This window comes from Rhinopithecus bieti, unplaced genomic scaffold (assembly GCF_001698545.2).
Source record: "Rhinopithecus bieti isolate Rb0 unplaced genomic scaffold, ASM169854v2 scaffold_5273, whole genome shotgun sequence".
Lineage (NCBI taxonomy): Eukaryota > Metazoa > Chordata > Mammalia > Primates > Cercopithecidae > Rhinopithecus > Rhinopithecus bieti.
In genome coordinates this window covers 1,226,185-1,250,299 of record NW_016805057.1, presented here as the reverse complement: position 1 = coordinate 1,250,299, position 24,115 = coordinate 1,226,185, and the positions used below count along the sequence as shown (strand labels likewise).

Genomic DNA, 24,115 nt, shown 5'->3' with positions numbered 1-24,115 from the left:
TTTTTGAGATGGAGTCTCGCTCTGTCGCCCAGGCTGGAGTGCAGTGGCCGGATCTCAGCTCACTGCAAGCTCCGCCTCCCGGGTTTACACCATTCTGCCGCCTCAGCCTCCCGAGTAGCTGGGACTACAGGCGCCCGCCACCTCGCCCAGCTAGTTTTTTTTGTATTTTTTAGTAGAGACGGGGTTTCACCGTGTTCGCCAGGATGGTCTCGATCTCTTGACCTCGTGATCCGCCCGTCTCGGCCTCCCAAAGTACTGGGATTACAGGCTTGAGCCACCGTGCCCGGCCTTCTTTCTTAAATTTTTAAATACTGTTTTAAAGAATACAGATGGGGTCTCGCCATGTTGATCAGGCTGGTCTCAAACTCCTTTTCTCAAGCAGTCCTCCCATCTCGGCCTCCCAAAGTGCTGGGATTACAGGCATGAGCCACTGCGCCTGGCTGATTTTAGCATGGTTGTTTTTTGGCCTCTAATATTTAGATTTCTGGAAAACTGTTTTCTCTAGTTATGGTTCCCTGGAGGGTAAGGTATATGATGGGGAAGAGGAGATACAGTTGGCAAGGTTGTTAGGAGTGGGATTTTTAAAGTTGCGAATATCATTGGGGCTTGAATGATAAGAAGTACAGTCTTTTTTTGGAGGGAGAAGTGGAGAGGCGCACCAGGTCTAACCAACGGCTTTCTAGGCAACAGAAAGATGTTTTTCTAGCCCAGTAAACTTTCTTCTTGTAAGCACTGTGGCTAATGTTTGTTGGAGGAGAGGATCAGGATTGGAAGGATGGACATCGTGCCCTATGAATGTTGTGTTCTTCTTTTATTTTTTTATTTTTTGAGATGGAGTCTTGCTCTGTCACCCAGGCTGGAGTGCACGTGGCGCAGTCTTGGCTCACTGCAACCTCCGCCTCCTGGATTTAAGCAGTTCTCCTGCCTCAGCCTAAGTAGCTGGGATTACAGGCATCCACCACCATGCCTGGCTAATTTTTGTGTGTTTAGTAGAGATGGGGTTTCTTTTTCTTTTCTTTTTTTTTTTTTTTTTTTTTGAGACGGAGTCACACTGTCACCCAGGCTGGAGTGCAGTGGCGCAATCTCGGCTCACTGCAACCTTTGCTTCCCAGGTTCAAGCTATTCTCCTGCCTCAGCCTCCATAATAGCTGGGATTACAGGCGTGCACCACCACGCTTGGCTAATTTTTTGTATCTTTAGTAGAGATGGGGTTTCACCATGTTGGTCTCGAACACCTGACCTTGCGATCCACCTGCCTCAGCTTCCCAAAGTGCTGGAATTACGGGCGTGAGCCACCGTTCCTGGCTAACTTATATTTTTTCACAGACAGGCAAGCACTTGGACATTGTTGGCCAAAGAGAGTTATACACGAGGGAGAGATGAAACTGGAGTGGGTAATACCCTAAAGCCTTGCAGCTAGTAGGAGAAAAAGGAACTTAACATTTCTTGTGTAGCAGGTATTTTGCAAAGCAAACCTATGAAGCAGGTACTAATTATATATTTCAGATGATAACATTTAAGGTTAGGGAGGTTAATTATCTTGCCTAAGTATGGAAATAGTGATTCAGATTTGTTAGGCTAGAAGCTTTGCAATAGAAACAATTTTTTTTTCCTTCTTGTGTCTCCCTTTTTTTTTTTTTGAGACGGAGTCGAGTCTCGTTCTGTTGCCAGGCTGGAGTGCAGTGGTGCAATTTTGGCTCACTGCGACCAACTTAGTAGGCTGGGACTTCTGGGAAGCCAATTTCTGTAAGTTCTTGGTGTAGAGAGCTATATATAATTAATATGCTCTTACTATTATTGTTTTTACTGCAAGGGTATAGTATTTTAGGAACCTTTGAATTAAGTAAGCTGGTGAGCTTACCTGGGAACCTACAGTTTTATTATAATAATGAAGACAGTGCAATATGAGCTGCAAACTTGTTTTTGTCCTTTAACTTCTGGAACACAATCTACTTTTTTTTTTTTCTTTCTTTTTGAGACAGGGTCTCACTCTGTCTCCCAGGCTGGAGTGAAGTGCTGTGAATGGCTCACTGCAACCTCTGCCTCCTGGGCTGCAGTGATCCTCCTGCATCAGCCTTCTGAGTAGCTGGGACTATAGGCATGTGTCACTATGCCTAGCTAATTTTTTTTTTTTTTTTTTTTTTTGTAGAGACAGGGTTTCAGCATGTTTCCCAGGCTGATCTCAAATTCCTGGAGACAAGCAGTCCACCTGCCTTGGCCTTCTGAAGTGCTAGAGTATTGGGATTATGGCGTGAGCCGCCACCCCTGGCCTTTTTCTGGGGGGAGGGCAGAGTCTTGCTCTTGTCGCCCAGGCTGGAGTGCAATGGCACGATCTCGGCTCACTACAACCTCCGCCTCCCGGGTTCAAGTGATTCTCTTTTCTCAGTCTACCGAGTAGCTGGGATTACAGGCGCCCGCCACCACGCCCAGCTAAGTTTTGTATTTTTGGTAGAGACGGGGTTTTGCCATGTTGGCCAGGCTGGACTCGAACTCCTGACCTTGTGATCCACCTGCCTCAGCCTCCCAAAGTGCTGGGATTACAGGTGTGAGCCACCGCGCCTGGCATCCCTGGCCTTTTAAAAAAATTATTTTTGTGGCCGGGCATTGTGGTAATTGCAGCACTTTGGGAGGCTGAGGCGGGTGGATTACCTGAGGTCAGGAGTTCGAGACCAGCCTGACCAACATGGTGAAACCCCATCTCTACTGAAAATATAAAAATTACCCAGGTGTAGTGGTGGGCACCTGTAATCCTAGCTACTTGGGAGGCTGAGGCAGGAGAATCACTTGCACCTGGGGCCGAGGTTGCAGTGAGCTGATATTGCGCCAGTGCACTCCAGCCTGGGTGATAGAGCGAGACTCCGTCTCAAAAGAAAAAAAATTTTATTTTATTTTATTTTTTGAGAAAGAGCCTCACTCTGTCGCCCAGGCTGGAGTGCAGTGGCATGTGATCATGGCTCACTGTAGCCTCAAACTCCTGGGCTTAAACGATCCTTCTGCCTCAACCTCCTGAATACCTTGAATCACAAGTGTGCACTACCATGCCTAGCTAATTTTTAGATTTTTTGTAGAGATGGGGTCTCTGTATGTTGCCCATGGTGGTCTCTAACTCCTGGGCTCAAGTGATCCTCCACTTCAGCCTCCCAAAGTGCTGGGTTTATAGGTATGAGCCACCATGCCCAACACACTGTTTTTAAGTTGGTAATTGCTTGTATTAGGTAGTTTGTTGTACTGAATTTGATTCTTAAATTTGCTTTAATGTATAATAGTTATTTTCCCTTGAACTGTTTTCTTGTTTGAAGGCCTGAATTATAGTCTCCGGTAATTTGATCACAGAAAATCCTGATCTGGTTAATATGTTGAAGAAGTATGATCTCATTTAAGAGTTCCAAAGCTCCCAAACATTCTTGTGTTCTCTTTGAGAGCATTTCAGGGGATAGCAGTGAGGGCAAAGTAGTAGGTTAGAAAATGCCCTACTCCACTATTTGCATTTTGTCCTCTTCCTAGTTATTTATTTATTTGAGACAGAGTCTTACACTGTCACCCAGGCTGGAGTGCAGTGGCACAATCATGGTTCACTGCAGCCTCCATCTCCCCGGACTGAGGTGATCCTCCCATCTCAGCCTCCTGAGTAGCTGGGACTACAGGCACACACCACCACGCCTGGCTAATTTTTGTATTTTTTGTAGAGATGGGGTTTTGCAACGTTGCCCAGGCTGGTCTTGAACTCCTGTGCTCAAATGATCCACCCACCTCAGCCTCCCAAAGTGCTGGGATTACAGGCATGAGCCACCATGCCCAGCCCTTCCCCTTATTTTAAGGTGGATCTCTGAACTGAGACTTCCCTCTGAGAATGAAATGAAGTGTGGTAAATTATATATCCTAGGTATATTACAGTATTAATTATCATTGCCATTGCATTAGTGTTTCTTCAACAATATCCAGTCATTAAAATGATAACTATTCTTCTGTTATTCTAGGTGCTAGATATATGACAGTAAACAAAAGTTACAAAATAAAACAAGGTCAAGGATCTGGAACGTAACGTGGTGTAACGTGATACTATTTTAAATAGGGCGGGAAAGGACCTCACTGATAAGATGGTCTTTGAGCAGAGATGTAAAGGAATTTATGGGCTTGCCCTTGCAGATACCGATGGGAAGAGTGTTCCGGACAGAAATAACAGCAAATGGGTCTTTAGGTGGGATGTCACTGCAAATGTTGACAGGTCTGTGTGGTTTGAGTAAGATGAGAGGGAGAGTAGGAGATGAAGATACGGGATAGGATCATCCAGGGGACTGGGTCACCTAAGACATTATAGGATTTTTCTTCTGAGTGAGATGGAAAGCCAGCAGCCATGGAGAGGCAGCATGGTATGGTGACTAAAATCGTGGACTATGGAGTCGACATGCTTAGGTTAGAATCCTAGCTTCATCACTAGTAATTGTGAGACTTTGAACAAATAATAGCTTTTTGGTGCTTCAGTTTCTGCAGTTGCAAAATAGAATGATGATGCGACTGTTATAAGGATTAAATGAAATAATATTTGTAAACTGTTTAGAAAAGTATCTGGTAAACATAGTAAGCACTATGTAGATGTCTGTTAAATACATGGAAAGGTTTTGAGCAGAACAGTATCATCTGACTTGGGTTTTAAGATGACAATTCTGGCTGCTTTATTGAGAATAACTACATGGACAAAAGTGGAAGCAAGGAATTCAGGAGTCTGTTAACAATAATTATTCAAGAGATGATGGTAAGTTGGGCTAGGGTAGTAACTTGCGTTGGTGAGAAAAGGCTGGAGTCTGGATATAATCTGCAGATGTTTACAGGATGTATCAGTTGATTGGATTTGGGGTATAAGAAAAAGGATATTCAGGATGACTCCAAGGTTTCAGCCTGAGTGCTTGGAAGAATGGAGTTCCCTTTTACTAAGATACGGAAAATTGCAGCGGGAGCAAGTTTTATGAGGGAGAAATGAGTTCTGGTATGGAGATTTTAACTTTGAAATGCTTACTGAATATTAAGATGGAGAGTTTGAGTAGGCAGTTAGATATATAAATTGAGACTTTGGGGGAGAACCTGAGCTTGTTGTAAGTTTGAGAGTTGTCATTATACAAATGGTATTTAAAGCCATGAGACTGGATGAAGTTACATAAGATTGAGAGTATACAGGGCCGGGCGTGGTGGCTCACGCCTGTAATCTCAGCACTTCAGAAGGCCAAGGCAGGTGGATCGCCTGAGGTCAGGAGTTCAAGACCAGCCTGACCAACACGGAGAAACCCCATCTCTCCTAAAAAATACAAAATTAGCTGCGGCAGGAGAATTGCTTGAACCCAGGAGGTGGAAGTTGTGGTGAGCCAAGATCGCGCCATTGCACTCCAGCCTGGGCAACAAGAGCAAAACTCCGTCTCAAAAAAAAAAAAAAAAAAAAAAGAAAGTATACAGAGAAGAGCGGGGATCCAAGGACTGAATCCAGTGCCCATTGAAGTTAAGAGGCCAGAAAGATGAGCATCTAGATGTGGAGACCAAAAAGGAAGAGTCCAGAGAAGTAGAGGGAGAAATCGAAAGAATGTGATTACGCAGATGCCAAGTGAATAAAATGTTTGAAGGAATAGGAAATGATTAGTTCTCAAATATTGTTGATAAGTATGAGAGATGAGGACTAAACTTTGACTTGGCAATTTGGAGATCTTAATAACCCTGTATCAGGTTCAGTGGAGGGGTAGGGAGGAAAGCCTATCTGGAGTAAGTTCAAAACAAAGTGGCAGAGGAGTCCGTGTAGACAGCTGACATAGAGAACTCTCTCAAGGAGTTCTGCCATAAAGAGAGGCAGAGGACCAGGCATGATGGCTCATGCCTGTAATCCCAGCACCTTGGGAGGCTTAGGTGAGATGATCCCTTGAGCCCAGAAGTTCGAGACCAGCCTGGGCAATGTGATGAGACCTCGTCTCCACCAAAAAGACAAAACTTAGCTGGGCATTGTAGTGCAAACCTGTAGTTCAGCTATTTGGGAGGCTGAAGTGGGAGGATCATTGGAGCCCAGGAGGTGGAGGCTGCAGTGAGCCAAAATTGTGAATCCAGCCTGGGTGACAGAATGAGACCCTGTTTCAAAAAAAAGAAAAGAAAAGGCAGAGAAATCAAACACTGGGTGGAAAGGATTATTAAGTTTGCCCTTACCAAGGTGCATGATCTTGAACAAATTTGTAAGCCTCCCTGTGCCTTAGTTTCCTCATCTGTAAAATGAAGACAGTGTGAGAAGTAGATGGTTAATATATTTACAGCATTTAGAAGAGTGCTTGTTGCTTAATGTATTCATTATCTGTTGGTATATAACCTATTACTGCGGACTTAGTAGTTTAAAACAACACACATTTATAATTTCACAGTTTCTATGGGCTGTACTCTGGCATGGCTTAGTTGGCTCCTTTGCCTCAGAGTCTCTCACTGGCGATAGTCAAGGTATCAGCCAGGGTTGGATTCTCATCTGAAGTCTTGACTGGGGAATTATTGTTTCCAAGCTCATGTGGTTGGTAGAATTCAGTTCCTCCAGGGTTGTTGGACTTAAGAGTCCAAGTTCCTAGCTGACTCTTGGCTAAAGCCGGTCATTAGTGTTTTTTTGTTTGTTTGTTTTTTGTTTTGCCACGTGGGCCTCTTCAATATGGCAGATTTCTAAATCAGAGTGTGCAGACTGAGAAAGCAGTGAGAGAAGACAGAAGTCATAATCTTATGTAACCCAGTAACAGAAGTGAAGTCCTGTCACTTTTGCCCTGAGTCACAGATACTGCTCACACTGAGGGAGAGGAGATTATACCAGTAAGTGGACGGGGTTGATAGCAGGTGGGGATCATTGGGAACCATCTTAGAAATCTCCCTGCTACATTTAGTAAGCACTTTGTCTTAGCTGCTATTATTACCATTATTGTGCTGATGGGAATGATTAAGCAAAGAAGGCAATAGAGGAGAGAAAGGATATACTTGAAGGAAAGATGTCCTTGGTTAGTTACATAACAGGGAAAGAAATTCAGTGCACAAGTGGAGGGATTGGCCATAGTTTATCCATTGTTTAAAGAGGGTAAAGCGAGTAAAAGGATCCAACTGTGGCTAGGTGGTAGATATAGAAGCTTAGATTTGATGGTTTGCTTTTTCTCAGTGGAAGAGGAAGTCAGGTCAGCACAGAGGGAGGAGGAAGGAAGAGGTGTAGGTTCGAGAAGTGAAAAGAGAACATTTGAATAATCAGGAGTGAGGAACTGAATTGACTAGGGAGATGCAGTTAACTTGCCAGGTGTCACTAAGGGCTTACTTGATGTTTGTAGTCATGTATTTAATGTGAGACCAGCTAGCATGATCGTGAGCTTCCCTTCAGCTGCTCAGGTGCAAGTGTGGCAGAGAAGTGGAATAACACAATAAAATAAAACCTTGGATAAATTATAAATTAATAAAGAAAAGTAGAGAGTGGCTTTAATCAGGATTAAGGTTCTGCCAGGCCAGTATGACGGAGGAAGATAGAGGCAAGGGAATGATTATAGTGATGGACCATGGAATCTAGTTTCATTAAAGAGAGAAATGAGGACATAGCAGATGGGGGACAGTGAGAAGATGTTAATTAGAGTCAGCGAATTGAAGGGTTAGAAGAATTGTTGGGAGTCAAAGTGAGGCGGGAAACACAAAGAAAGAAAAATAAAAAGAGAAATAAGCTTTCCTGTATTAGGCTGACTTGTCCCAGAGGGAGCAGCAGGCACAGCCCAGACCCAGGAAAAGTCTTGATAATACTATCTAAGAAGCCAGGACACAAAAGAATGTGCTCTGGAGACTCTCCCAGCACTCCCTCAACATAGGGAGAAGAAAAACAAATTTTCCTTTGTTTTATGGTATCAGTTTGTAAATTCCTGTTCTCTGTAACTGGTGACTTCAAGTCTTCTGTTTTATCTAATCAGTGGGGTGAAGTTCATAAACCATCTGAGCAGGCCACCTGGGTGCCATAGTGAAAGCCATGGAATAAGCTGTGCTAGGCACTAGGCAAACCTAGATAGTGGACATCTGGGCTGCATAGCGGCGGTCATGTGTAATCCTGAGTTATGAACCTGTTACAATTTGATTAACTGTCTTTGTCCTGCCTCTGTATCCCTGCATTCGTGCCGCTGTAAGCCTGCTTCAAGCCAGCCCACACCTTTTTAAGGTGTGTATAGAAGTCAAGTGCTGTCTTTGTTCTGGGCCCGGTCTTTGGATGTTAAGTCCATTGGGTCTGAGTGCACTCAATAAAGATATCCTCCTGTATTCACCCCAAGGTCTCTCCCTGGTTCTCCTGATTCACAACAAAAGTACTAAGGAGAGAGCTAGGAATTTAAGAGATGGTGCTCAGAATGGTTGCTTGACATACAGATTGTGAAAGGGATACTGTTGTTGATAATGAGAAATTCGTAGGCTGTCCAACAGATAATGTTGTGGACATTTGCCTCTTTAACCAGTATCCATTTACTTTGACATTGTTGCAGAATCTTGACTGTGCTTGTGGAAACCAGTGCTTCCCCTTTTCAATCTGTGTGATTTTAGTGGTGTTGACTACCCTTCCCCAAAGATGTCATTGACTCAGCCTGACCAGTGAAGTATCTCATCTCTGGGAACAGTGATAGGTCGAAGGAAGGGCACACACCCTTGTCAGCTTCATGAAAGACAAATTTTCGCTAGGGACTTCTGGGAAGGAGACTTGTGCTCTTCAGGAGCTGCCTCTGCCATCTTGCTACCTGAGGTGATAGATAAGAAATAGTGAAAGAGTCCTGGGGACATTGTTTGAGCCCTTAATGAAGCCACCTTAAAGCTACCTCTGGAATTTTTTGTTATTTGTCACATTAAATCTTCTTTTAAGTGGGTTTTCTGTCACCTGTAATCAAAGGAGACGGAGTGGGTAGATACAGTTATCGTAAGGAGTTTGCCAAATCCTCTTAGCTTGTTTGGATGAATGGAGTACAGTGTAGCGGAAGTTCTGTTGAGATATGGAATCTTCAAAATCCTTTTTCCCTTAGATCTATTACATACTCTTCTTTAGCACATATACCCTCCTGAGAGGTAGTATGGTCTAGTGAAGAAAGCAAAAGACCTGTCTGGAGTTGAGTCTTGAATCTGATCCTGGCTACCTGAGTTATTTCAACCCTCTGAACCTCAGTTTTCTCATCTGTAGGGTGAGGACAATGTGATTTTGCAGGGTGATTGGAAGGATGAAACGGGATAATGGATGTTTAGCATGGTACCTGACTGACTCAGGTATATTGTCTAACTCTTTTTTTTTTTTTTTGACACAGAGTCTCTCTCTGTCACCCAGGCTTGAGTGCAGTGGAGTAGTCTCAGCTCATTGCCACCACCACCTCCTGGGTTCAAGCGATTCTTGTGCCTCAGTCTTCCACGTAGCTGGGACCACAGGCATGTGCCACTGCGTCTTGCTAATTTTTGTATTTTTAGTAGAGACAGGGTTTTGCCACGATGGCCAGGCTGGTCTCGAACTCCTGACCTCAAGTAATCTGCTCTCCTTGGTCTCCCAAAGTGCTGGGATTACAGGAGTGAGCCACCACGCCCGGTGAACCCATAATATTTAATAGTTGTTCAGTAACTTTGTTTATTTATTTGTTTTTTCTAGATGGAGTCTTGCTCTGGCATGATCTAATTTTTGTATTCTTATTAGAGGTGAGGTTTCACCATGTTGGCCAGGCTGGCCTCAAACTCTTGACCTCGTGATCTGCCCGTCTCGGCCTCCCAAAGTGCTGGGATTACAGGCATGAACCACCGCGCCCAGCCCTGTTCAGTAACTTTTAGTGTGAGGAGTGCCTACGTAAGTGAACAAATACCACTGGGGGCTTCTTTTCACCCTTCAATTCCTGAATTTTTGCTCTTCCAAGGTACTGCAATTTATTTGACTAGTGGTCAAGTGGTGTTTTTTTGTCTTGCTAGGTAGAATTTCTTTCCTTCTCAGCTTTGGCAGCTGGACTGTCATTCCAAATTTATCATGAAAAAATAATGACACCTGACACTGAGTACTTGCTTTGTGTAAGGCATTATGCTTCATACTTGGTGTATCTCATTTACTCCTAATAATAGGATAGCTTTCAAGGTATGCACTGATTCAAGTCCAAATTACTTTTTAGAAGAAATGAGATAGATAAGTTATATGATAGGGATTCGGCATATATCATCCACTTCTCCTTTTTGAGAATTAAAGTCCTTTTGATTGCATGTATCCAGTTACAGACACAATATGGTGTATTGGTTAAAAACACAGTCCCTGGAGGCAGACTGCCTGGGTTAGAATCCTGGCTCCATCTTTACTAATTATATAACCTTGAGTAAATTGTATAGTCCCTCAGTGCCTCAGATTCATCATCTGTAAAATGGGGGTAATAGAACTGTTCCATAGAGATGTGAGGATTAAATGTGTCAATCTGTATAAAGTGCTTACAATAGTGTCAGGAAGGCAGGATTATATAAATGTTAGCTATGCTGTTTGATAACCCTTTTATATTAGCAGCTTCTTCACAGTAGTCAAAGTTACAATTTTCTACATAATAAAACTTGACTTTTGAAATAATCTTAAGCCCAGTGGTGTTTCTAAATCATGCTATTACTGTAGTCAGTGCTGTTCTCTTCTGAGAAGCCTTTTCTGGTAACCTTTCTCTTCTGTGACCTTTAACTGGACTGACTTGGGAAGATAAGTTAGTGCTTTATTATTATTAGATTATTTGACCTATGTTAGTTTTGTGTTGCCACCTCGATTAAGCTCTTTTGAGAGCCAAAATCATTTTTTTTTTTTTTTTTTTTTGAGACAAAGTCTCGCTCAGTCGCCCAGGCTGGAGTGCAGTGGCCAGATCTCGGCTCACTGCAAGCCCTGCCTCCTGGGTTCACGCCATTCTCCTGCCTCAGCCTCCTGAGTAGCTGGGACCACAGGTGCCCGCCACTGCGCCCAGCTAGTTTTTTGTGTTTTTAGTAGAGACGGGGTTTCACCGTGTTAGCCAGGATGGTCTCGATCTCCTGACCTTGTGATCCGCCCGCCTCAGCCTCCCAAAGTGCTGGGATTACAGGCGTGAGCCACCGCGCCCGGCACTAAAATCATTTTTTACGTGTCTTCGTATTTCATGTAGTATAAAACATACAGTGGTAACTTGATAATGATCCCTTATTAGAGGCAGAAAATAAAAATAGAAGCAGTATATTGTTTTATGTTTGAAAAGATCTGTTATCATCTAAAATAGTCTTATTAGTGTTTTACTTTGTTTTAGGTTCCCAAATATTTGTCACAGCAATGGGCTAAAGCCCCTGGAAGAGGTGAAGTTGGAAAACTGCGGATTGCCAAGTAAGTTATTTAGATATTCTTGACATTTTGAAAAGCTATTTTGAAATTTTATAAATGCTTTTAAATGTGATTATAATTTCTGATCAGAGAATTTACTTGGAAAATGACAAGTAATGAACATGTCAAGGCTTGTCAGGAGATGGTTAGGTACCCTGTAAGGAGACATCCGTGCAATACACACATCCCCACACCCACACTCCTAGTGACAGGTGGTATAAATATAATATCAAGTTTATTGGTTTACTTTAATGGCGGTGAAGCAGCAGAGTATGTAGTTCTTTCACCCCTCCAACCTGTCTGCCTCCATGAGCAGGTGTGCTTGGGTTGGGTATAACTGGATGCACCAGGGAAAGTGCTTGCAGTAGGACTTTGCCACTGTACCACTGGGCCTACTTATAGGTGCTTTGGAAGTGGGTAGGGAGTATGTAGAAAACAGTGTAATGACATAGTTTTCTGGTTGAGGAAATAGCCCTGTTAGAAAGGAAAGCCTCTAAAGCTCAGCTAGTGTCAGCTGGAGGCCTTGTGTTCTATTCTTTCCATCCATTCATTCTTAACCAACTCCAGTCAGATTCCTATGCCCATGATTCCATTGAAACAGCTCTTGTCTGTTACTGGTATCTTCCTCTTTATCAATTAGTTTTTGCTTCATAACAAACCATCCCAAAACTTAGTGGTTTAGAACAAAAGCCATTTTATTTACTCATAATTCTGTGGATCAATTCTGGTTGGGGCTGGCCTGGGTGGCCTTCCTGGCGAGAGTGACCTCACTTGTGTGTGGTGGTTGATTTGACATCAGCAGGGGCACCGACTGTTCATTTCACCTCTAGCAAGCTCATTCACACGATGGTGAAAGAGTTCTAGTAGCAAAAGAGAAACGAAGCCCCAGTGCACAAGCACTTTGAAAGCCTGTGCTTGTGTCACGTTTGCTTAAAGTCCTTTTGACCAAAGCAACTCACACGGCCAAGCCAGATTCAGTTGTGGGAAAACAAGACTCCACCTGTTGATGGAAGCTGCTGCAAGAAAAATTTGTGTTCCTTATATATTTATTTCAAAATATGGAATACTTCTGAATTCGCATGTCATCCTTGTGTAGGGGCCATGCTCATCCTCTCTGTATTGTTCCAATTTTAGTATATGCTGCTGAGGCGAGCACATGTTCCTTTTCTGTAGTCTGCCACATCCACATTCCTAAATCCAAGAGTCAACTAGCAGCTCTCTTACTTGAACTTCAGTGGAATTTGACATAGTTGATCACTTTTTTCCTGAAACTTTTTTTTCCCACTTTACTCTAGGACACATCTCTTCTCCTCTCCCCTCATTGGCTGTTCCTTCTTAGTTTCTTGCTAAAGCCCCTTCTCATCTTCTGTCTCTAAATGTTGTGTGACCCCAGGACTCAGTCCTTAGTTCTTTCCTTTTCTCTCTTTTCACTTCCTGGGTGGTCTCATTTGGTCTCATGGCTTTAAGTACCAGGTGATATTTAAATATATAGTTCAAGATGCTTCTGCCCTCCCTGGAGGCACCATGCTCAGGAAGGTCCTGATTTTCTTTGTGTTCCGTGCCCTGGCTGTGACTTTCTCCACACTACTCCCAGAATCAACCACTGACCTACTAGAATTGACCACTGATCTATTGTTAACCGCAGACCAAGATTTAACCGTTAACCTAGACTTGACCATGGACCTAGAGCCAACCACAGAACACACAGGCTTTGGAATTCTCTACTGTCAGCCAACTCTAGCTTTGTGGAAGAAGCTGCTGAGGCCATAGCCGATTATAATCCATTTCAGAGAGCTTGTGAGTGACAATTATGACATGAGTGAAGATTAGTATTATTATTATTTCGAGACAGTGTCTCACTCTGTCGCCCAGGCTGGAGTGCAGTGGCATGATCTCGGCTCACTGCATCCTCCACCTCCTGGGTTCAAGTGTTTCTCCTGCCTCAGTCTCCTGAGTAGCTGGGATTACAGATGTACACCACCATACCTGGCTAATTTTTGCATTTTTAGTAGAGACGGGGTTTCACCGTGTTGGCCAGGCTCGTCTCGAACTCCTGACCTCAAGTGAGCCGCCCACTTTGGCCTCTTAAAGTGCTGGGATTACAGGCGGGAGCCACTGCGCCCGGCCACGAGTGAAGATTATTATGAATGCTGTTTATTCCAAAGAGCCCATGATTAGAGTGACAGACAAGCTTAGCAGATTCACAGGAAGCAATGAGTCCATCTCAGCACATGTTTAAATAAAGCAAATTTTTCGTTAGCTGTGACTATCACTCTGTTATCCACTACTTTCTAAGAAGATTCTGAGCTTTAAGACAAGCCTGTCACTCCACTATAGGAGATTGCATAATGGTAGGAAAGCTAGTGAAATGTAGGATGTACCTAGCTAAGGAGAACCAGCAAGACGTCGATCCTGGGTTGGGTGATGTGAATTGTGCATGGATGGGGCAGGGCATTTCTTAGCTCTGTGTTATTTAATATGGACTCAATAAATGTTCATTTCAACTGAAAATAAGTAAAATTCAAAAAATATATTTACACACCTCTCTGTCGCTCCACATTCATGATTTTGACTGTATCGTTGATGTTTGGACTCTGTCCTTGGATGTTGCAGAAGCATCTCAAACTTAATAATTGCTGTTCTTCTGTTTTTTCTCTCTGGAACACTCTCCCTTTAGGTAATCCCCATGGCTTACTCCCACATTTCTTTTTGGTCTCTGTTCACAATTTTAGCTCATTGAAATTTTCTGGCCCCCATATGTAAAATAGCATCCTGTAGGCTCTACCTCCATTACCCTCTTATTATTCACCATTCTTTTGTGGTGTTGTTATTTATTCTCCTTCTGTACCCATCTGACATACCGTATATATTTGTTTGTGTGTTGTTTGTATCACCTACTAAAGTATAAATTCTACCAGGTCAGGATTTTTGTCTTGATGATTACTATATCTCCATTGTCTAGAACAGTGCTTAGCATAGTAGACACTGTGTTCTAAAGTTAGGTGGGGACAAGTACAGTTGTCCCTTAGTACCTGCAGGAGATTGGTATCTGGCATGCCCCATCCCCTATACCAAAATCTACCATGCTCAAGTCCTTTATATAAAATGGCACAGTATTTACGTATAACCTACACACATCCTTCTGTGTACTTTAAAGCATCTCTAGACTACTTATAACTAATACAGTGTAAAAACTGTGTAAATAGTTGTTACTATTTTGTTTTCTCTCTTTTTTTGAAACAGGGTCTCACTCTGTTGCCCAGGAATACAGGCAAGCACTGCAACGCCCAGCTAATATTTTTTTCCCCCCCTTAGAGACAGGGTATCCCTGTGTTGCCTAGGTTGGTCTCAAACTCCTGGGCTTAAGGGATCCTCCCTCCTCAGCCCCCAGAGTGTGGGCATTGCAGGTGTGAACCACCATGCCCAGCCAATTTTTAAATATTTTCAGTTTGCAGTTGGTTGACTCCACAAATATTGAACACTCAGATATAGGGGGCCAACTGTAATATCTCATTTTCTCAAGGAATGATTGAGTATACATTCATAGTGGAGTCAGGCTTGTATTCTGGCCTTTTATTGGTCAGAAAACTCCAGCAGGTCCTAGTTGTAGCTCAATCATTTACTGTAAGTGAGACTTTGACTTTGAGTCACTGAATCTTCTGACTTTAGATTTCTTATCCTAAAAGTTGCCTTTTTGCAGGGCTTTTATATTAATAATCCATTGAGATAATATGGAAATAGTTATTATTTATTTGTATATTTAAGTTTATAAGATGAATGTATTCCTGGAAAGTTGTAGATGTATCACTTTTTTTGAGTTGTTATACTTTTATTGAAAGAGAAAAATAATATTGAAATCTACGGGGTTTTTTTTTCCTCAATGTGAAGTTCTTTTTAATGTGCAAACTGTTAGCTACTGTTCTGTAATGAACTTCAGAGTTTTTCATGTTAGGTTTTACTGAAATGGGAGCCACAACCAAGATAAAATGTCAAGAATGTATGTCACTGAAGAAAGGCAGGCTAAAGGAGAAAGTACTTAGATGATGAACCTCATGGTATTGTGGAATGCCTTCACTATAGAGCTCAAGACCTGGCTTCTAGTCCTAAATGGCTGTTGATAGTTGTTTGGCTTTGAGTCTTACACTTCTTGTTTGTAAAATGTGGATAATAATGCCTTCCCAACCCATAGGATGTTTATAAAACAAACTAAATAGCTTAGCATTTGTTAAAATATTTGTAAACTCAGATGTTCTTCTTCCATGTAATATTCATGTCCCACCATGAATATTATATTCCTGAAAACCTCTATGTAAAGAAAATACTGGGTTGAGAAATATAATACCTCTTTTTGGGAGGAGGGGGAAAAGATTACAGGAAAAGAGTAAAAGGAAACAAGGCTGAGAGAAACCCATGTAAATCTCAAGTACCACTTTGATCACTAAAGTAAAATATTAAAGATAGCATGCTAAATAAGCAATAATGGGCATGCTGCAATTTTTCCTTATCAATCCTTGCTTGGTAGAAAATCTCAAGGTCTTTTTCTTTCTTAGTTTAAAGCAGATGGTCCGCATAGTTGCATCTAATTCACATAGGGTGGCTAAACCTCCGGGTTTGCCTGGAACCCTCCCAGTTTATGTGTTTCCCTATGCAATTATTAATAATGCCCCCCTTTCCACTCTCCAGGATGTCCTGGTTTTGATAATATAGTTGTCCTAAATGTTAGCAGATGTGTGTATAGGGGTAGGGGTGAGGACGGTGGGTGGTTGTTCTATGCATTACCAGGCTGATTTATGAGCTGGCATTGTTTGATTTCTCTAGGGATCCAACCAAAGTTCCTTAGAAATACTATGTGTGTGTTTTAGTGTATAAGTAATACTTCCTTGTTTTTTTCCTTTTAAATTTTTACAAAATGAAAAGGTCTCTGTTTTCCCCATTCACATGCGTCAGAGGTGGCCATGGGTAACTGCTTGGTATGTAACCCTCCAGATTACTCTCCATACAAATCATTTTGGGTGTTTAATACAGACAAAGTTTTAAAACATTGTTATGTTTTAAATCCACTAACCAGAGCGAAGTATTTTTCTAACCCCTTTAGGCTTCGTTTTGCTAACTTCAGAACATAGCGCAGAAGTCTGATTTTGCTTTCTTTGTTGTTCTCTCTTCTATGTAGTTCTAAGGCTTTGGTTTACTTTGTTGCATCTTGATCTCTTCCCTAGGGTACATGGCCGGTACTTATATTCCTTCTTTTTCTCATTTTAGTCTCTGAATCCTTTTGAAAGTAAAACCTCAGTAGAAGTGAGTTGAAATTCTTTTATTCAAATCAGTTTCCTCAACCACAGTGGAAGAAAAAGTAAGCCCACCGTATTTTCTTTTTTGAGACGGTCTCACTCTGTCGCCCAGGCTGGAGTACAGTGGCATGATCTCGGCTCACTGCAACCTCTACCTCCTGAGTTCAAGCAGTTCTTGTGCCTCAGCCTCCTGAGTAGCTGGGATTACAGGCACCTGCCACCATGCCTGGCTAATTTTTTTTTTTTTTAGTAGAGATGGGGTTTCACCGTGTTGGCCAGGCTGGTCTTGAACTCCTGACCTCAAGTGATCCACCTGCCTCAGCCTCCCAGAGTGCTAGGATTACAGGCGTGAGCCACCATGCCTGGCCCTCAGAATTTCTTAAAAGGGAATTTAGTGGTTTCTATCTATACCAATATCAGAGACAAGGAGCAGATTGTGTGTGTGTGTGTGTGTTTTATATGTAGGCAACAGGTCTAGCAGATTTTCTACCTAACGTAACACAGTCTTATAGAAGATCTAGATGCTTTTAGTGATGAGAACAGACTTACAGTAATTAGAACACTAAGACTGCCATGAAAATGCTTGAAAACAGCTTGTTCCCTAGTTGGTCTCCTGGCTGTATTCTCCAGGCTGTCTTGTTTACTTTCCTAATTTATTTAGTTTTCATTGCTGTTACTGAATTAACTAAATTCCCTATTAAACAAGTGTAGGATGGGTGAGGAATGGCCTGCAGTGCATGTGACCAGGTTATCAGGACTTTAGTTGATTTTGAGCTTAATATGAGTCATCAAATTTATGAGCCTATAAACAAAAGGCTCCATTAATAGATGTTTGTTGTTTAGAATGAAGTGGAATGATAATCCTACTCCTTTCTTTGCCAGTCAGCTCACAGTGAAAACATTATGTTCAGTTCTTAGTGCTGCACTTAAAGAGAGACATGGATGAATAAGATCATTCAGTGGAGTGAGACTAGGATAATCAGAAAGTTGAAAAAAAAATTAATGTCTTATAAGGAACATTTGAAAGTCTAGGGCTGTTAAGAGAAGATATAGGGCAAACCAGGTAAACTGTACTCACATATTTTAAATGTAGAATCAACTACTGATTCCTAGAGACAGATTAACCTCTAAGTTTGCAGGTTTATAGGTAATAGATTACCTGTGGTTAAAAAAATACGTATATTTGAAGGCTGGGCATGGTGGCTCATGCCTGTAATCCCAGCACTTTGGGAGGCTGAGGCGGGTGGATCACGAGGTCGAGAGATCGAGACCTTCCTGGCTAACAGTGGTGAAACCCCGTCTCTAAAAAAAAAAAATACAAAACTTAGCCAGGCGCGGTGGCGGGCGCCTATAGTCCCAGCTACTCAGGAGGCTGAGGCAGGAGAATGGCGTGAACCCAGGAGGCAGAGCTTGCAGTGAGCCGGGATCGCACCACTGCACTCCAGCCTGGGCGACAGGGCAAGACTGTCTCAAAAAAACAAAAACAAAACAACAACAACAAAAAACGTATATTTGGGTAAAACGAAAACAACTAAGATTTTAGAAAGGCAGCATAACATACTGGTTATGAGTATGGACCTGTGAATTAGCCTGAGATTTAGTCCTTACCCTGTCACTTACTAGCTGTGTGACTTTGGGTAAATTGTTTACTCTGTTTCCTCATCTGAGGAGATGGTATTAATACCTCATAGGTTCAAATGCATGTAGAATATGTAGTTAATAAGAGTTCTCTTGCTGTCGTAACCACGCATAGTACACGGTCCAGATAGTAGATACTGCATTGTGTGTAATGTGGTGTGGGAGGACCTCCCCTCCCTACCACATCTTCTGAAGCTCAGCAGCAGCTTGCTGTGTGGCGCAGGCCAGAAACTGGGAGATCTGTAGAGCGTGGCTGCTCATTCCAGAAGACAGGGCTGTGGGTGGAGAGATTGGGAGAGGCAGAGAGGAGGGAAAAGACGTGCAGCTTGGAATGCAGCTCTTCCTGAATTTGGTTCTGTCTTAATAATCAAAAAAAGGAGAGTCCAGTTGTGAATAAGATGAGAGTAACAGCTTGTTCTGACAGTTGGTAACATTTGGACCATTTTTATCAAGCAATTTATATGACATTTCTAAATCAATGTACCTGGATTATTTTTGTATTTTTGGACATTTGATGTGTGCTACATTTTAATATAGTTTATAGTTTTGCTGGGCTGGGCATGGTGGCTCACACCGGTAATCCTAACACTTTGGGAGGCCGAAGCAGGTGGATCACCTGAGGTCAGGAGTTCGAGAGCAGCCTGGCCAACATGGTGAAGCCCCATCTCTACTAAAAACACAAAAATTAGCCAGATGTGTTGGTGAGTACCTATAATCCCAGCTCCTCAGGAGGCTGAGGCAGGAGAGTCACTTGAACCAGTGGTAGGGGGCAGGGTGTGGGCAGAAGTTGCAGTGAGCAGAGATCGCACCATTGCACTTCAGCTTGGGCAAGAAGCGCAAAATTCCGTCTCAAAAAAAAAAATTATAGTTTTGCTTTAGCTTGTTTAATTTTAAAGGCAGCCTTCTTTCTACATCACCATCCTGCCTCAGAATACTTCAGTTTTCCAAATGTTTGATATACGTTGTATCTTACTGATAATCACGTAGCCTGTACTGATGATATGGCTTCTCCCAGAGACTTAATTTGTAGCTTTATTTCTAAACACGTTTAACATTCTGGGTCATGTGGGGACCCACTAATAATAAAAAGTATGGAAACGAAAAATTAATGAGACACATTTTTTTCTGTTATAAAATTGACTAAGTTTAGAGCAGTGTTACACTGTTATATGATGACGGGAGTTCAATTTGTTACAAACTTTCTGAAAGGCAGTCTGGCAACATATATATGTGTGGGTATAACTTGTACAACATACACATATATTCCTGCTCTAAACAACATAGACTAATAATCCCACTATTTTCTCTGCCAGTTAGCTCACAGCTCAAGCATTTTGTTCAGTTCTTGATGCTGCCATTATCTAGAGAGACAGACAAATAAGCTCATCTATTAGAGTGGGACTGGGATAATGAGAAAACTAGAAAAATTAATAACAAAATATTCATGCCTTTCACCCAGCAATTCCATGAATTTCTCTTTGTTTCTTTAATTCCATCAACTGCTAGGAACTTATCCCATGGAAGTAATAAGTGAGTGATGGAAAGATTAATATGTGAGGATAAATTAATGATAAAATATTTGTGCCCTTTTGACATGTCTTCATCATTCTTTGAGCACTTGTTATTTTTTGACATAGAGAGATGTTTTAGACTCATCTTGTACATTTCTGCCTAAGCCCTGGAGTTAGCTATTTCTCCAAGGAGTTGGCCATGGTTCCTTTTAGGGGAGAATGATATTTAGAAACTAAGATCTGGATACCCCAAATGCTTATTGCTGCTTTCAAGGCCTTCTCAATGAACCGAGCTAGGGAGCATATGTACATACACACACACCCCACACACATCCCTCTTTACATCTATATTTCTATATTTACATTTATTGAAATGAGTTTGCACTAATATCTCCAGTTCCAGTAAAATACCACATGCTTTGTTCCAGTTTTCTTCCTTTTCTTACTGGTACTTCTTTTCCAAAAGTGAGAAACCTGGTTCCTGTTGTCCTTAATATATTTACTTATTTGTTTGGGCCTCTGTTCTTACTTGTTCAATCTGTTCCCCACTCCTTGTACAAACGCCCTACTCACTCTGCTTGGGCTGTAGCTCCCCTCAGTGTACTGCCACTTTCGCTGTCCTGCACTGGGACACCCTTCTCACCCTGTTCAGGCTTCCATTCTGGTTCTGAGGCTTCTCCCCTCCTCCATAGGAATGCCTCCTTACCCCACTAAGGGTCCAGCATCCTGTTTCAGGTTGTCCTCCTATATGTGGATGCTCTCACCTGTTAGGCTCTGACACACTTCTTACTGAGCCACTCCTTTATAGCGATGCCCTCCTTACCTGATTGGGCGCTGATACCTTGCCCCTGCTTGCCTGCTTCACTCCAGTGACATCCTCTTCACCCCATTTGGACATGACCATCCTATCCAACCCACTCTGAAGAAGATACCTATGTTGTTTGGCTTCATCTAATGGTTTTTGAGCTCAGTTTTTCAGTTAGGGGAAGTATGAATAGGAATTAAAAGAAGGCCTGGTGCGGTGCCTTATATCTGTAATCTGAGCACTTTGCAAGGCCAAGGCAGGAAGATCACTTGAGTCTAGGTGTTGGAAACCAACTGGGACAACATAGTGAGACCCTGTCTCTACAAAAATAAAAATAAATGTTAGCTAGATATGGTAATGGGCACCTGTGGTCCCAGCTACTCCAGAGGCTGAGGTGGGAGGATCACTTCAGCCCAGGAGGTCAAGGCTGCAGTGAGCCATCATCATGCCACTGCACTCTAGCCTGGGTCAAGACCCTGTCACAAAAAGAAAACAAAATAAAACCAACAAGAGCCAACAGTTGAATATTGATATTATTTTATTGGTTTTCTTAACCTGGAAAAGGTGTTGCTTATTGGCTGTTAGTGATAGTGAAAAGCCAGGCCCCATTGGTACCAAATCTAAGAAGTATTTTAAAAGTGTAAGAAAAAGGAAAGATATGGTTAATACAAATTAAGAAAGGCAAAAGGAATGAGACCGGAATCTAAAAAAGTAGCTGTGGGGTATTGAGAAATAGAATCAGAGTAGTAAAGGAGAAAATGCCTAGCATTCTGAGAAATTTAGTGAAAGGGTGGCCAGATGTTTACTTCATTAATTTCTGAAGATAGCACTGTATTGTACAATAATTAGCATTTAAAATTTTGTGCATAGGTCATCATACAAAGGGTATATTACAGTTGTAATGCAGAATAGCAAAAGGTTGTGTGTACTTCATACATTCACACAGCAAGACAAGGGAATGTCATTCTTTTTAAATAAGTTTTAAGTCTTCAAGGATTAGCTTTTTTTCTAGAGAATATTAACTCATCTAGAGCTCATCAATCTATCATTCCAATTAAGATGCTGTTATAATTATATATGTGTGAAAATGAAGTTGTCGTCTCCTCCTGTGTTCCCTAATTGCCTCTAGTTACCAAGACTGAAAATGTCAACATGATCTTTAATTCATCTTTTTTCCTATGCTGCCCACTTCCGGTCATTTCCTCTTCTCTCGGTTTTAACAATTTAATGACCTGCTGTGTATCTCTTCCTTACATTCTACCACTAGCTGCTTCAAGCTTTCTTTACTTTCTATGTGGGTGTTTGCCTTAGCCTCAGTATAATTGTGTAAATGTTATGGAAGTGTCTTCTGCTTCTTTTTCTTTGCTTGTCTACAGCACCTCTGCTTTACACAGGTAGTTAAATAAACGGTAGTTACGTTACATTGAGCTCTAGAAGCTAAATTCAGGAGTGCTAGAGAAGGGACTGTGGTGAATTTAGTGCCTGCCTCAAAATGCATGTTGAGGATATTGTTGTCGTGCTGAATTGGGGGCCAATCTTTGCCATACCTCTAATTCTTGTAAGAGAAGCTGGAAAATCATATTTTTATGTGAAATCTTAAAATTTTCTCACCTCATTTTAAGATACTTCCTCAACAAAAAAAGAGATTGACATTGCATTTTAATATATAAAAGACTGAGAAGTTCTACAGCAAACAAATCTGTGGAAAAATCTGGAATCCTTAGTCTGTCCTAAGTGATTCTTTACCATTTGACTCCAGGCTGCCATTCACTAATGTCAGAAAGAATGTGCTAGATATTTTATTTTTTCATTTGGGCTATTCCCTTAGCCTGGAATTCCCCCATGTTTTTTGTTTGTTTGTTTGTTTGTTTGTTTGTTTGTTTTTTGAGATGGAGTCTCGCTCTGTTGCCCAGGCTGGCGTGCAGTGGCACAATCTCAGCTCACTGCAGCCTCCGCCTCCCAGGTTCAAGCAGCAGTTCTCTCTGCCTCAGCTTCCTGAGTAGCTGGAATTACAGGCGTCTGCCATTATGCCCAGCCAAATTTTGTATTTTTAGTAGAGACGGCATTTCGCCATGTTGGCCAGGCTGTTCTTGAACTCCTGACTGCAGATGATCTACCCGCCTAGGCCTCCCAAAGTGCAGAGATTACAGGCGTGAGCCAGTGCACCCGGCACCCCCATGTTTTCGACTTCCTCCCTCACTCACTTCTTTTCCTGGCTTTCTAGTTTGCATTTCCCTGACAGGTACATTTATGGTATATACCTTTGCCATAAAGTTTTTGTTGTTATGGCAAGATATAACTGTCTTATTTATAGTTGTTTATGGATTAGACATGTCTATTTTCATTAAACTGGGACTTTCTTGAGGTCAAGGATCCACACTTAATACTGTACCATATACCTAGCACAGTGCATAGTGGATGTAGAGTAGACCCTTCATAATGAGTGATTAACTGAGCTAGTGAATGAAGGCAGGTAGGAACTAAACTGAATGTTATGGAGAAACAGTGGTTTTCTAATTGATCTTCCTATCTCTAGTCACCTTTAGTCTATTCTGTATATATATTTGCTAGTGCAAGTTTCCTGTAGGAAATATTTGTACTTGTTATTCTTTTGGTCAAACAGTATCTACTGATTTCCATTGCCCAAAGAATAAAGTCTGTACTTTGTACTGTGATATTCAAGAGCTTCTATGGTTGAGCCCCACTTCTGCTTTAGAGTTGATCTCCTACCCTTTCTTATTTTGCCTTTCCCTTCTAGCCAATTCTGATCACTCATTTGTGATCAGACCCTTTCGTGACTTTTGTTCAACTCTCACTTCTGATACTGTGTTTCCCCGCTTGAACTTATTGCAATCTTAGTATGCTTTAAGGCTCAGCTCAGAATTCCCTCTTTTTTGGACCATTCCTTAACTCTTCAAATGGAAGAAATGACTTCTTGCTGTATGATCCTGGTGCATTGCGGCTCCCTTAATTGAACATTAAAATTTATCTCATTGTATAGTTTATGGATGTACCTTTTATACCTTCTGCTGGCTGGGACAGGGCTAACTCAGTACTTTGCATGTAGGAGGTATTTAATACATGTTTTTTTAAAAATTAAGTTCTTATATAGGATGTACATTGATTTTGCTTTGTAAAAAAAATTAAAATTTAAAAACATAATTCAAATACAATATATAGAAAATAGTGTGGAAAGATACTGTACCAGGAAGTTAACAATGGAATTGTGGCTATTTTAAAACTTATTTTTTGCTTGTCTGTATTAAAATATTTATATAATGGGCATATATTGTTTTATAATAGAGAAAATTGTTCATAATTTAAATTATTACATTTAATAACTTGATCTTTAAGATTTTGTTAGGTAAATGAAACCTCTTCAGCTAGATAAAATAGTAAAATTTGATGAAGTACTATATAGATCTGGTATTATATATGTATTAACATCCTGCTCAATGCCAAAAATGCTCAGAAATAAAGATAAAAATTGTAATAAGGCTGGGCGCAGTGTCCCACACCTGTAATCCCAGCACTTTGGGAG

The 24,115-nt window shown here is 41.6% G+C and overlaps 1 protein-coding gene across 1 annotated transcript in view; it reads left to right on the top strand.

The window, feature by feature from the left end:
• Window positions 1-24,115, top strand: part of GTF2F2 (general transcription factor IIF subunit 2) — a 141,798-nt gene that overhangs the window by 5,862 nt on the left and 111,821 nt on the right. The window contains exon 2 of the mRNA XM_017870981.1: window positions 11,262-11,335. Within this exon, the coding sequence (XP_017726470.1) occupies window positions 11,262-11,335 (74 nt within the window). The remainder of the gene's footprint in view (window positions 1-11,261; window positions 11,336-24,115) is intronic.